Raw genomic sequence first — 15,491 nt, forward strand, 5'->3', positions numbered from 1 at the left:
GCAAATGTAGAATAAAACAAGCAGAAAGTAAATTTCCTTTAGATATTTTTAGTTCAGGAGAACTAATAATGTAATTTCAGCACTCATATGTATAAGTGCTTAACTTTCAAGACTTAGATTCTGCTTGACATCAATATGATTTTATGAGCAGGTGCTTCAAGAAAACATGAAACGAATGATGATGGTCCCATGACTAAAATAGTTTACCAGTTCACTGACTTAAGGTTCAAATGGAAAATTCCTTTAGTTGCATAGAATAGAGAATGGAAACAGAGAATGTGTTAAAGGGCAGAAATAGCCAAGAGCACCAATGGGTCGTCAAAGCCTTGAGAACTGCATACATTTTAAGGACAGTTGTATGAATATATCTTTATTTGTACTGTTGACATGGTATCTCACATTGTAACTGTCTGCAAACAAGGAGCATAGTAATATCAATTTGACTCTGACCCAGTCAGCTTTTCTGTCTAAACACTATGTGCTTAGTTGAGAAGCATTGAACACTGATTTTAACGGTTGGGGTATGTTATACTGTGGCTTCATTATTATTCATTGGTTTTGTGGGTACAGGTGAACCACGAATTCAAATTTTCAACAAATTGCAACTTTTCTATATGCATTGTACACAGAAATTGGCAAAACCACAAAATCAAATAAATATCCATGAAAATGCAAGTATTCCTCCATCCACAAAAATTGATACTCATGAAAATAAATGAACCCACAGTAGCTGAAGATCACAACCACCAAACTCAAGGAAAGCACTTTACACCTATGCAATAAAGACACAATAAGGAAAACAAGCTGATTTTTTTTTATTATAGAGAAGTACCTTCTATACACTGATTGTGAGTTTAATATGGATTCATTTAACAGATGTGTTTTAAACCTGTTTATCTACTTTCAGTTTGTAGATTAGGTTACCACAGATTACAGCAGCTTTGTACCAGTTTACAAATTCCCAAAGATCTGGTAGGTTATATAAAAAATATGTTAAAGTATAATGTATGTATAGAATTCCAAGCTTACACATCTGTTACATGAAGGATTGGTATATAGATATTTTATGAAAAAAAATATATTTCTTGAATATGAATTTTAAGAAGGGTTTTATTATATGCCCATAGCCCAATCTTGGGTAGTAAGGGGTCACAACGCTTTCCAGTTTATGTGAATGCATGCTCTTGTGTCAGATTAAAATTTGTGAAAAGTAGTTTTCCATGATATTTTAATTCACATCAACTAGAAACAAACATTATTGAGAGAACTTTTACAATTACAATCCTTTTTTTGACCAAAAATTTCAAAGTTGACAAACATTTCTGCCACAATGATTTGACAATTTTTGAAATATTTTGGAATTTGTTTTTATTATTATTGGCATTATATAGTATCAAAATTACACCTTGTGAATATATAAGTAAACCATTTATGTTATTTTCCATGTATTTAAGTTCAATTATCTAAAATTCTAAAATACTGTATTTCAGCAACACAAAATATGGACCTGTTTAGAGTATTGTATATCCAGGAAACCATTGCTGTTGAAAAACCGACATTTAGACCAGGTATTATACTTATAAAACCGACATTTAGACCAGGTATTATACATATAAAACCGACATTTAGACCAGGTATTATACTTATAAAACTGACCTTTAGACCAGGTATTACACTTATAAACCGACATTTAGACCAGGTATTATACTTATAAAACCAACATTTAGACCAGGTATTATACTTATAAAACCAACATTTAGACCAGGTATTATACTTATAAAACCAACATTTAGACCAGGTATTATACTTATAAAACCGACATTTAGACCAGGTATTATACTTATAAAACCAACATTTAGACCAGGTATTATACTTATAAAACTGACCTTTAGACCAGGTATTATACTTATAAAACCGACATTTAGACCAGGTATTATACTTATAAACCGACATTTAGACCAGGTATTATACTTATAAAACCGACATTTAGACCAGGTATTATACTTATAAAACCGACATTTAGACCAGGTATTATACTTATAAACCGACATTTAGACCAGGTATTATACTTATAAAACCGACATTTAGACCAGGTATTATACTTATAAAACCGACATTTAGACCAGGTATTATACTTATAAAACCGACATTTAGACCAGGTATTATACTTATAAAACCGACATTTAGACCAGGTATTATACTTATAAAACCGACATTTAGACCAGGTATTATACTTATAAAACCGACATTTAGACCAGGTATTATACTTATAAAACCGACATTTAGACCAGGTATTATACTTATAAAACCAACATTTAGACCAGGTATTATACTTATAAAACCGACATTTAGACCAGGTATTATACTTATAAAAACCAACATTTAGACCAGGTATTATACTTATAAAACTGACCTTTAGACCAGGTATTATACTTATAAACCGACATTTAGACCAGGTATTATACTTATAAAACCGACATTTAGACCAGGTATTATACTTATAAACCGACATTTAGACCAGGTATTGACTGCATGCATCTTGGTTTATTATTTAATTTGAATGGTTTGATGGTTTTATCATATGTTTTTAGTGAATTGTACAATATGATATGGTGGGGATAAGCCTTTTTGTTTTGAGTTGCATGTAAATTGATATTTAGTTGGAGATAGGATTCCATTCGGGTGTGAGAATGTTTTGACATAATTTTATGACATCAATTTTGCGAAATATTATATGGGTGATGTTGATGCTCAATATTCATCAGGCATCCCATTTTTGTCGAGCCTGCAACTTTTGTTGCAGAAAGCTCGACATAGGGATAGTGATCCGGCGGCGGCTACGGCGGTGGCGGCGGTGTTAGCTGACTTCTTAAAAGCTATATATTTTAGAAGGTGGAAGACCTGGATGCTTCATATTTTGTATATAGATGCCTCATGTTACGAAGTTTCCGTCAGTCACATGTCCATTGTCCTTGACCTCATTTTCATGGTTCAGTGACCACTTGAAAAAAAGTTCAGATTTTTTGCAATGTTAAATTCTCTCTTACTGTAAGTAATAGGATAACTATATTTAGTATGTGCGTACCTTGCAAGGTCCTCATGCCGTCAGACAGTTTTCACTTGACCTCAGCCTCATTTCATGGATCAGTGAACAAGGTTAAGTTTTGGTGGTCAAGTCCATATCTCAGAAACTATAAGCAATAGGTCTAGTATATTCAGTGTATGGAAGGACTGTAAGGTATACATGTCCAACTGGCATGTGTCATCTGACCTTGACCTCATTTTCATGGTTCAGTGGTTATAGTTAAGTTTTTGTGTTTTTCTCATACTTTATGCAATAGGTCTACTATATTTGTTGTATGGAATGATTGTAAGGTGTACATGTCTAGCGGGCAGATGTCATCTGACCTTGACCTCATTTTCATGGTTCAGTGGTTATAGTTAAGTTTTTGTGTTTTGGTCTGTTTTTCATACTTTATGCAATAGGTTTACTATATTTGTTGTATGGAATGATTGTAAGGTGTACATGTCTAGCGGGCAGATGTCATCTGACCTTGACCTCATTTTTATGGTTCAGTGGTCAAAGTTAAGTTTTTGAGTTTTGGTCTTTTTATCTAATACTATATGTCATAGGTCAACTATATTTTGTGTATGAAAATTTTTTATGATCTATATGTCAGTCGTGCAGGTTTTATTTGACCTTGACCTGGTTTTCAAGGTTCATTGCTCAGTGTTAAGTTTTTGTGTTTTGGTCTATTTTCTTAAACTATAAGCAATAGGTCAACTATATTTGTTGTATGGAAGCATTGTTAGCTGTACATGTCTGCCTGGCATATGGTTCAACTGACCTTGACCTCATTTTCATGGTTCAGTGGTTATAGTTAAGTTTTTGTGTTTTGGTCTGTTTTTCATACTTTATGCAATAGGTTTACTATATTTGTTGTATGGAATGATTGTAAGGTGTACATGTCTAGCGGGCAGATGTCATCTGACCTTGACCTCATTTTTATGGTTCAGTGGTCAAAGTTAAGTTTTTGAGTTTTGGTCTTTTTATCTAATACTATATGTCATAGGTCAACTATATTTTGTGTATGAAAATATTTTATGATCTATATGTCAGTCGTGCAGGTTTTATTTGACCTTGACCTGGTTTTCAAGGTTCATTGCTCAGTGTTAAGTTTTTGTGTTTTGGTCTATTTTCTTAAACTATAAGCAATAGGTCAACTATATTTGTTGTATGGAAGCATTGTTAGCTGTACATGTCTGCCTGGCATATGGTTCAACTGACCTTGACCTCATTTTCATGGTTCATGTTAAATTTATGTGACAGTTGTAATAAAGCTTTAGATTTAGGAGTATCAACATAATATCAATGATTAGTAAAGAAGGCGAGACATTTCTGTGTGTGCACTCTTGTATCAGTATGAATAAGATTTGACTGTCTGTTATTTTTAAAGTGTTATACCTTCTTTTGCCCATTATTACATGTTCTTACATTTCTTAATTAAAAAAATATGTATATTTCAGATTCTTTTGTGTTCTGTGTATGGTATATGTAAAGTAGTAGACAGAGAAATAAAGTTTAAAATTATTGTGCAGATGTACAGAGAATTACCTCATGCTGAACTAAAAGTGAGTATTTTACTTCTTAAAATACCTTTAATGTAAGACATGTTGTTCTATAGAAATATTTTTCAGTTATTTCATGAATTTTTTGTGATTTATATATTTAGAAAGCGACTATTTCTAATGGAAGCTGGAAATAAAAAATCTTAGAACACTGAATTGAATACAGAAAGATCAAGTGAGTACTCGTAGAAACTTGGAGACTATAAAGTTACTGAGATGTAAGTAGATTATTGCAGAGCAAGCAAAACAATCTAAAGATAGAGCTAATGATTTAGCTTACATGCTACCAAAATAAGGTTGTATCACAATAATTATCTTATGATAATCACGCTATGTTTTGCCCTTTATCATGTTGCTTGTTTTAAAAACATTTGAATGAAATATAAAATTCAAAAATAAGTTAACACAGTCTACACTTTTTTCCAGGTTTATAAAAATGCTTTAATAGAAGGATGTGAGTACGACTCGATCATTGGTTTCTACAACAAAGTCTTCATGCAAAACATGAAATCCTTTATCCTACAGTTCCAAGCATCAAAAGTAAATGTAAGTAAAATAGTGTATATAGTATGTAGTAAAACAAGCATTTTACAGCGTCCATATATTTTTTGTTGTTTGTGCAATTGATCCTTTTATTCTTCAGAAGATTAAAATAAATGATTGTATCAGTTTTATTTAAAAAACATATATGGGATTATGTGTGCATCTTTTCTTGAAAGATTTATTGTTACTTTGGAAAAATGCAAGAGATGAAGGGGGTATGGCTAAATTTTCTCCAAAACTGCAGAAAAAACAAAAATGATGGTTTTATTGTTTGGCCATCATTGACAATAGATACCAAGTTGAAAATTGATTAAACCTTTACAGCATTCGCACAACTGGATGAAAAACAAATTTTGAGCTTATTATGTTAAACATCTCTTATTTACTGATTATAGATATGAAGATCGAATGCCTTGAAAATGTTCTGGGCCTCTTGATTTTAGTAATGCATAATTACAGCCATACCTAGTCAACAGACAGAAAACAAGGGAAAAAGAACATTTTTATGCCCCACCTACGATAGTAGAGGGGCATTATGTTTTCTGGTCTGCTCCGTTCGTTCGTCCGTTCAGGTTAAAGTTTTTGGTCAAGGTAGTTTTTGATGAAATTGATGTCCAATCAACTTGAAACTTAGTACATATGTTCTCTATAGTATAATCTTTCTAATTTTATTGCCAAATTAGATTATTACCCAATTTCACGGTCCATGGAACATGGAAAAGGATAGTGCGAGTGGGGCATCCGTGTACTTTGGACACATTCTTGTTTTTTAATGAAATAAGCTGTTTGACTATCGAAGAACTCTGACATCATTGTCAAAGATTATAATAGCCAGGTTGTTCACAATTCCTTGATTCATCACAACACTGTCAGACATTTGGGTCAGATACACTAAATACTTCATATGACTTGACAAAAAGAACAAATTTAAAGAAAATCTGTTGCATGTAAAATCGCTGGCTATCAATTTTGAAAAAAAAATTACAAGCTGTAAATAAAACTGGCATGTACTATAAATTTGATTAACAAAACATTTGTCTTTACTTATCCAGTGTTATATACGTCTCTCATTTGTATTTTTATTTTTTTTATACATTATGAATTTAATGAGTTTGAAATATGTTTTTACAGACACCAGCATTATCCCCAGTGCCAGTACCAATGTCATCACCGCTAGCTTCCCCTGTATTTAGGTAAGTATGCTAACATTATTGTATGATCATTTCTAAGGGGCAAATAAATTCACAAAGCTGTCCTTGACTAGAACATTTTTATTACCTCTGGCAATCAAAATTGCCATCCAGTATGCTGGACGGATAAGTTAAAATATTCTTGGTGATGAGTTTTAGAACATGGAAAAGTCCTTCCCATAGATGCCAACCATTACGATTTTTCCGAAATTTCTCTGATTTTGCGATTTAAACTACGCTATTACGGTCAAAGTCGAATAGTTACGGATTCTTAGTCATCGCCGTTCAATTTTATAAAACACAGATTTTTATCATAATTTTTACGGCCTGATCCGATATTTAGAAAATGCCAATGTAATGCTTCCGGTTTCTCTGGAGTTTATCGACCTATTGTTTGGTAACTTATCAACTTCTGAAGAGGCAAACTTGCATTTTATGAAGTAGCTTTTCGCCCTTTCTCCACTTTTCCTTGACAAAACGAGAATGTACCAGTTGAGAACAATTAATGTATGGAATACATACTACAGATAACATGTTATTACACATCACTTTGCAACCACTCATCAGTATTTTTTGGTAAATGCACATTTTTGAACGATTACTGGAAACTTTTCATAATTACGGAAAATTTGATAAATTGTTACTGATTGTGTCAAAATTGGGTTGGCATCTATGCCTTCCTCATTATTTTTATTTTAGCCAATTTGGTTCAATACTCATTTCTCAATACTGTGGGGTTATTGTACAATGCTCCTCGTGCCGCAACTTTATCAGTGGTACTGAGGGGAGGTGGAGGTGTTATTATGCATTGACTTAAATGACCTGTATGCATGTAATAAATTAAGTAAAAATTATTTAGCTTATCAGAAATATATATTAAAATATGATTTTAGGATGAATATAAAAAGGTACATTGTTGAAGGCCATGTAGTTGACTATAATTGCATACGTCCACTTCATTTGAACTTTGATGGATCTCATTGGCAATCAAACCATGTCTTCTTACTTTTATATTATAAAAGTTTCAATTGCAAAATCAACAAAATCATTTTCTTTGAACTAGTGCAAGTGTTTATGTATAAAAATTATGCATTAAAATTTCATGTCATGACTTCTGTTCTAATATGAAAAAATGTCACACTTTCAAGTCCTCTTAAAGTTATCGAAATTGTGATAAAAATGTCCATGACACACATCTATGTGTATGTATTTAATTTAAGAGTGTCAAGAATAAGCCTTTTCTATGTTTAAAAAAAATTATAAATGTTTGAATTTTCACATGATCTTCATTTTGTAATTGGATACCATGTTATGAGCAATTTTTGATTGATTACTTACTATTTGTCTATTTTACAGTCTTCCAAACAGAAAACATTTTTATATTTCACCGTTGAAAGATTCTCCCTTCAAGGCTCCATCTTCACCTAGTCAGATGACTCCTAGATCCAGACAGCTGTACAGTTTTGGTGAAGGTGTTGGTGTAAGTCATTATAACATTGAGATGTTACTAATTTCTTGTGACAATACAACCAGGATAATGATATGTATTACTTGTTGCCTGTATGAATATCGATCAATTTTTTTTTCTCAGAACAGAGACTGTATTTTATTTGATTTTTGTCTTGTATACATTTATTGATGGCAAAAGTCACTGACCTTGCCATCATTTTCATGGTTCATTTATAATGTTAAGTTTATTTGATACTTGTAGTAAACTATATCTTTCAACATAAGATCATTCATAGTTTGTAAAGGAGGTGAGACCAATTAAGTGCGTTTATCGTTATCTCCTGATATCCTGCATCTTTTATGAGCAAACTGTAACACTAATATAACTGTTTAAATCACAGTTCAATTTGGTAACCTCCTGGTGTATGTGTCCTAGTTATATAGATATTTATGAAAAATGAAGTCTGGCTGAGGGAAAAAAATATAGAATATTTTCAGATAAATGGATTGAAAGACTGACGAAATGATAGACAAGAATAGCACCTACTCCTAGAGTAAGGGAATAATATTTTCAAAGTACTATACCACCACTCCTAAAGTGGATCTTGCTGGAATGCAAAATGAAAATCTATTGATACTTTGTGCACACATGTATCTTACTTTAGTTATTTACCATTATATGTTTTGTTTATTTTTCTTGGAAGTTTATGTTTATATTTTTAGTCTGGAGAAAAGTTGCAAAAGATCAATGAGATAGTATATAAAGCTAAAGGAACTACACCAAAGAGTCATAAAAGACTTAGGTTTGAACAACTGCCTGATGATAGTGCTCTAAAGTAAGTAAGACAGACTTTCATAAATGAACAGCATCATGAATTAGTGGAAAATACTCATTTAGTTTAGTATTTAAAGTTTAATATGAAATCTGTGAACATTTCACATTGTACATATATTCTTTCAAATATTTCACTAATGTTTTCCTCTATAAATAACAGAGTTCAACATTTCAGGCAGTATGACATATCTTATATGTTAAGGAGAAATGTTTGTGTTAAGGTTTAATTCTTAACAATTCATGATTTCATACCTTTGATGTTTTAATTGTTAAAGATCTTTGTGCTATCCATGATACATCAAATACAACTAGTCCCCTAAGACCTTTCTTTTACCCTTAGGTAACAGGTAAAATTAGGCATGTGCCAATTTCTCATGACCCATTAATGATAGTTCAACATTTCACTACTTCATTCTCTTTACGTTGAAAAATACAATTCAATAAACTTCATTTCACAGTGACATGCAAATTATACATCACTGATTTTAGTTATGATTAACATCCACCTCCTAGAGATCTGTGTTGGTACCGTAGAATGGCAAATGGGATACCCAAAATGTCATTTAAAAATTTCCGATTATCCCCTATATTCAATTAGACAATGAATGTATATTCTGTAGATCTAATCCTGAGATGTTTATAACCCTGACAATGACTAAATGTGTGACAGGGCTGGAGAAGTAATTTCCATCAGTTACATCAACACGATATATAAAAAAATTATGTTATCAGTAATGATTACATTGTTTGCAGTTTTTAAATCCTATATTTATTAAAATAAATTAAATGTCCTTAAATATTTATATGAATTATTATCTACCATCCATAGTTTGTGTCTTTATTTGTTTTGTAAACAAATTAATATCCATTATTTACATTATCATCACACAGGTAAACTAATTTGGCTATAAATAAATCAAAGCATGTTTTTGTAGAATCTCTAATCTAAAATCATATTTGTTATAATTTTATTTCTTTAAAGAATCAAATTTGAATTTATGAAAATAATCATTATTGATAAAATATTGCATAAAGTTTACGTTTTCTGAAGACTATTTATTTTAAGGTCATAGTTCTAGAGGCTTCCTCATAAATTTGTAAAAAAATCCAATATGGCGTCCATGACATGTGTTTACCTTTGCACATGTGAAAAAATATTTCTGACAAAAATCAGATTTCTCTTGTCAAAAGGGATTTATATTTATACTGCAATAAATTATTCAGAAGGAGGTACATTCAGTTAAGATAATATTTCTAATTCTGTGAGCATTTAGAGTTTTATCAAATTCTCCCAACAGCAATGTACTGATCTTGTCAATTGAACCATTTGAATAAAAGGGCATCTAATTTACATGATAAAGGAAGACAAAAAAATAAAGACAACAATTTATCAAGAAATAGTTCCTTTTTATTCAGTAAAAACAAAATCTTCTTGTCTGCAAGATTGTAAATTCGCAACTTCCGGGTCCATTTCCTGTCAGAAAAACTTTGAAAATATCCGATTGTGCATGGTTTTGAAAAAATTTACCTGAATATTCTTATCCGATTTGCCAATATATTCTTTTATCCGATATTCGATTACACGATGAAATTAACGTTAAACATATAGGGAAGGGTTTGGTGTTTTGAAATAATATTACAATAGCCGATATCCGATAAGGTGGAGTCTACTGTATTTCAATATTTCACCACTACATCCATGGACTTGATATGACATTACTTCTGTGAAAAAGTAAGAAATGTTTTCTACCAATGTTTTCTTTCTACATTTGTGAAAAATGTTTATAATTATGAGTGTTATTCTATTAATTGATATTTTTCAGTGGCTCAAATGAAGTTCCTGATCCTATTGTTATAAAGAAGTCAAAATTGTCATCCAAAGTTTTGCCTTTCAGTTCACAAGAAGGAAAGTGAGTATCATAATGTGACATGTGTTTGCTTGGAATGCTCTTTTCAGGCAGTTAAACTTTTTGTGATTTTGTAGAATGTGCAGTGTTTAGGGTTTCATATATTTAAAATTAGTCCTTTTGTAATTCAGAAACAAGTAGGACTTATTGGACCATTATAGTTTGAAATTAAAAAAAAACAACATTATTTGTTGTATGTCAGATTTTAATGAATTGTAAGGTTTATAGATCATCAAGTGTTTACTGTATTTTAGTAAATGTTTTATGCTGGTGCGTTGTGCTGATTCAGAAATTCAGATAGAAAGTTAGTGACAGATCAAAGTTTAAGGGGTTCTCTATGTTCAGTAATAACATTAGGGAATACCCCTATCAAGAAAATAATCTATTCTACCATGGTTACTTAGTGGAAGAAAAATGCCACTGGGGGTCAATGAGCTATTGATGTTTATGTAACAACAGAGCTTACTAGATATTTATGTTAATGATAGTAGAGCTGAAATATTGTGAGGATATTTTTTACGGGTACAAATTAAACATACAAGTTGATTGATATTGCTAGTTGACAGAATAGACTGCCCCTTAGAGTTAAGACTGTACAAGACTGCACTGTCTGAAATTGACAGACAGCATTTGCGCTGTCTTCTAGTGACAGACTGATCAATCTGGAGGACAGGTTGTTAGATTGCATTATATTTGTATATATATATATAAGTGCTTGTTGTTGCTGAATATCTGCAAAGGGCTAGTGTGTGTATAATAATTTGTTGTGCATAATATAGTTAGATAGTTGTAAACATTTGGCATTGTCATATTGTTTATAGACTGCTTGAATCCAAGTAGTTACTGGAAAGAATTGTTGAGGTGTAAACGCATTACAAGCTCCACATAGAAATACATTGGTGTAGTTTTTGTCGAGCCTGCAACTTTTGTTGCAGAAAGCTCGACATAGGGATAGTGATCCGGCGGCTACGGTGGCGGCGGCAGCGTTAGCTCACTTCTTAAAAGCTTTATATTTTAGAAGGTGGAAGACCTGTATGCTTCATACTTTGTATACATATGCTTTATGTTACGAAGTTTCCGTCAGTCACATGTCCAATGTCCTTGACCTCATTTTCATGGTTTAGTGACCACTTGAAAAAAAAGCTCAAATTTTTTGTAATGTTGAATTCTCTCTTATTATAAGTAATAGGATAACTATATTTGATATGTGCGTACCTTGCAAGGTCCTCATGTCTGTCAGACAGTTTTCATTGGACCTCGACCTCATTTCATGGATCAGTGAACAAGGTTAAGTTTTGGTGGTCAAGTCCATACCTCGGATACTATAAGCAATAGGGTTAGTATATTCGGTGTATGGAAGGACTGTAAGGTGTACATGTCCAACTGGCAGGTGTCATCTGACCTTGACCTCATTTTCATGGTTCAGTGGTTATAGTAAAATTTTTGTGTTTTGGTCTGTTTTTCTCATACTATATGCAATAGGTTTACTATATTTGTTGTATGGAATGATTGTAAGGTGTACATGTCTAGCGGGCAGATGTCATGTGACCTTGACCTCATTTTCATGGTTCAGTGGTCAAAGTTAAGTTTTTGAGTTTTGGTCTTTTTATCTAATACTATATGCCATAGGTCAACTATATTTGGTGTATGGAAATATTTTATGATCTTTATGTCAGTCGCGCAGGTTTTATTTGACCTTGACCTCATTTTCACGGTTCATTGCACAGTGTTAAGTGTTTGTGTTTTGGTTTATTTTTCTTAAACTATAAGTAATGGGTCAACTATATATGTTGTATAGAAGCATTGTTAGCTGTACATGTCTGCCTGGCATGGTTCATCTGACCTTGACCTCATTTTCAAGGTTCATTGGTCTTTGTTTAGTTATCTTGGTTAATGTTAAGTTTATGTGACAGTTGTAATAAAGCTTAGCTTTATACTTAGAACTATCAACATAATATCAATGATTAGTATAGAAGGCGAAACATTTCAGCGTGTGCACTCTTGTTTCTATATCTAATATGTTAGTTTTTTGCTTGGATACTTAAGAATTGTTAAAATATTTTTTTTAACTCTTTCTTTTTTTTCAGGGACAAATCAAGTAAAGAACAGAGTTGAGGAATGCTTGATATTATTTATAAAAATGATGATCTCAATTTTAATGTTGCAATATAGTTTTATACATTTGGACTTAAAATTTATAGTACAGAACTTTTTATGTGATTTCAAATGGAAATATAGATGGGCATTATGTTAGGATGACTTCACTGTACAGCTGGTTAAAAATAGAGGAAACGCTTTAATAACAATATTGACGTGACAGTGAAATCTACAAATGTAAGCTTTAAATGTACGAAGGGATGACTTATTTGGTAAAATACTGAACACATGCTAAGCATGAAACAAACTTTTTTTTTAGGAGAAAAAAAAATCGTGAGGGTCTTGAGAGAGGTGTTGGCTAATTTTTAACTTTGAATGAGCAAAGGAAGGACTTAGTTGTGACTATAAAACATGCCATGGATGAGGACTTAGTTGTGATGATAAAACATGACAAGGATGATTGGTGCTCTGTTATAATCTCTATCCTAAATTGTATCTCATAATTCTTAATATTTTTTTGTTATTGTAAAAAAAACCTTAATTGAAATTGATTTTTGGTAGCAAACACTAAATGTATTTTCAAAATGGTGTCAATGTTGAAATACCTATAAAGTTAAAGGAAGTAAAGATTAAAGAGATATATATTTATATATAGCTACTGAACTATTTTAAGCTCTAATGAAAGCTGTTCCTTAAATAAATGAAAGGAGTTTCCAGAGAAACATTTTGATGAATGTGGATGTACCCTACATATACTGTTCTCTGTTAAATCAATCACAACTCCAGATAATTTAGTTTGCCATGATCCATTAATTATAAAATCAAGAAATACACCATCATTGATAAGATAATATGTATAAATTTCATTCTGGAGCTCCCCTACTACAAATGTATTGCACACCTTTTCATGTTATCTAGAATGGTCTTTAGCTTTTAAATGATATTTATATGTATATATACAGACATGCCTAAAATATATTAAGAATCATGTTTATATTGAAGCCCAGTGATGATTGTTTGTCAAGACTGTGTCAGTTTTATGTAGATTATATTATTTGGTATCAAATACATGAATTTGACCCTCAGTTTTAGTGTTACTGTATAATTATGTCTTTGTTATCACTGATCAGATTATCTAGTGTTTTTTTAGACATGAAAATAAATGTAATTATAATGTTATATTATTATAAGTTTCTTTTCAATTTTTTTCATTTCAAGACTTTAATATTTATTGAAAAATAGTCCAGATATTTTCTTCAGTTTTAAAATGTTAGTATTAAATCAATTTTATTGTTTGATAGCAATTTTAAAAGATAAAATCTTAGATCTATTCTTTAAATATGAATCACATTAAAACAATTGTTGAGGAAATTTATAACAAGATTCTTGTGTTGTCAGTCAATGTTTTGTTTTGTTTTGTTTTATGTTCATGATACTGATTGCATATAACTATCAAAGCAGATTATAGAATGTCCTATTGTTATTAAAGTTGTGAGAAATGAGCTAAATATTTTGGATGCTCAGATAAATTTTAAGAATGTCTTTTTACTTTTTTCATGAGATGTTGATAATATTACATTGTTAAGTTTACATTGTTAAACTAACTTTTATTAAAATGAAAATATATGAAAGAGATTATTAATATTTTTTTGCCTCTTTTTGAATTTGTATCACCTCACATTTTTTTCTTGAACTCCCAAACTCCCAAAACAATCTACATGAAAGTGTTTGTGTTGTTCTGCCACAAGTTGAGTATCTTTTCTTTACTTTGAAGGTGATTTTAGCATTTGGATTGCTTGTAGCATTCTCCCTTCATAGGTGAGAGGATGTTATTGGTGGAAGTACTTGGTCCATCGAACTGAGGAATTTGAAATTTGTTTTTTCTCAGCCAATCATGCAGTATTAAGGAGTTAACTTTTTGATCAGTTGCCTTTTTGTCCCTGTGTGACATGTTTCCAGGAGACATATTTCTGATATTTTCTGTCCAGCCTTGTTAGCACTCTCACATGTAATACAAATCTTGCCAGATTTTTATGGAACTTATAAAATTAATGCAGATCAATAATTTTAAAAATGAGTTATGACCCTTGCAAATATTGATAAAGTATATGACTGTAAGGTGTCAGTGTGCATCTGGTAGGGTTCTTCTGCATTTTAATGATTCATTGGTCAAACTTAAGTTTGTTATTAAGTCCGTTCCTCAGATATTATAAGCAAAAGAGCTGATATATATGACATATAGAACGCTCGTAAGGTGTACCCCTCTGACAGAGTTCATCTGACTTTGGCCCCATTTTAATGGATCATTAAAAAGGTAAATTATTGCTAATTGGTGTTTTTTCCTTTGAATTTTTTGGATATAATTTTTCATATCAGACTACGAGTTTGAAATAGAAAATTATCGTTACTTTCTTAGGCCAGTTAGCCTCAGCATATACTTTTTTTGATGGTAGTTGCAGTAAATTTGTACGAAAATATCTTTTCTTCTGAAACCACTGGATCAGTTTAACCTAGCTTTAATTAAATAATCCATAGAACATAAAGTAGAAACTATGAGTACCGGTATGAATAGTAAAAATAATCAGCTATACAATATCTACAAAATATCACTGATGACTGTACAAATTGAATTCTGTCTTAAAGCAGTAATTTCCCTTTAATGGTTTTTCCTATATAATATATAAAAATTACTAGTTTTATTCATTGCGATTTCTAAAAAAAATTCTGCATACAAGTAAAGGTCTGTTTCAGTTAGCAGAAAGCAATACTCACCCAGTCACATTGTCTGCATTGATAAAAACCTTGCTATAACTTCTGAATTTACAGTATGACTGAAACCAC

At 31.3% G+C, this 15,491-nt stretch overlaps 1 protein-coding gene across 3 annotated transcripts in view; it reads left to right on the forward strand.

Moving 5' to 3' along the window:
* Nucleotides 1-14,285, forward strand: part of LOC143067434 (retinoblastoma-associated protein-like) — a 31,450-nt gene extending 17,165 nt beyond the window's left edge. For all 3 annotated transcript variants that reach the window (XM_076240700.1, XM_076240703.1, XM_076240702.1), the window contains 9 exons: nt 908-972; nt 1,491-1,568; nt 4,528-4,632; nt 5,056-5,175; nt 6,304-6,365; nt 7,719-7,842; nt 8,535-8,647; nt 10,470-10,556; nt 12,641-14,285. In XM_076240700.1, coding sequence (XP_076096815.1) covers nt 908-972; nt 1,491-1,568; nt 4,528-4,632; nt 5,056-5,175; nt 6,304-6,365; nt 7,719-7,842; nt 8,535-8,647; nt 10,470-10,556; nt 12,641-12,668 — 782 coding nt within the window. In that variant the 3' untranslated portion in view covers nt 12,669-14,285. The remainder of the gene's footprint in view (nt 1-907; nt 973-1,490; nt 1,569-4,527; nt 4,633-5,055; nt 5,176-6,303; nt 6,366-7,718; nt 7,843-8,534; nt 8,648-10,469; nt 10,557-12,640) is intronic.
* Nucleotides 14,286-15,491: the final 1,206 nt, after the last annotated feature.

The sequence above is a fragment of the Mytilus galloprovincialis genome, chromosome 3, assembly GCF_965363235.1.
Source record: "Mytilus galloprovincialis chromosome 3, xbMytGall1.hap1.1, whole genome shotgun sequence".
NCBI lineage: Eukaryota > Metazoa > Mollusca > Bivalvia > Mytilida > Mytilidae > Mytilus > Mytilus galloprovincialis.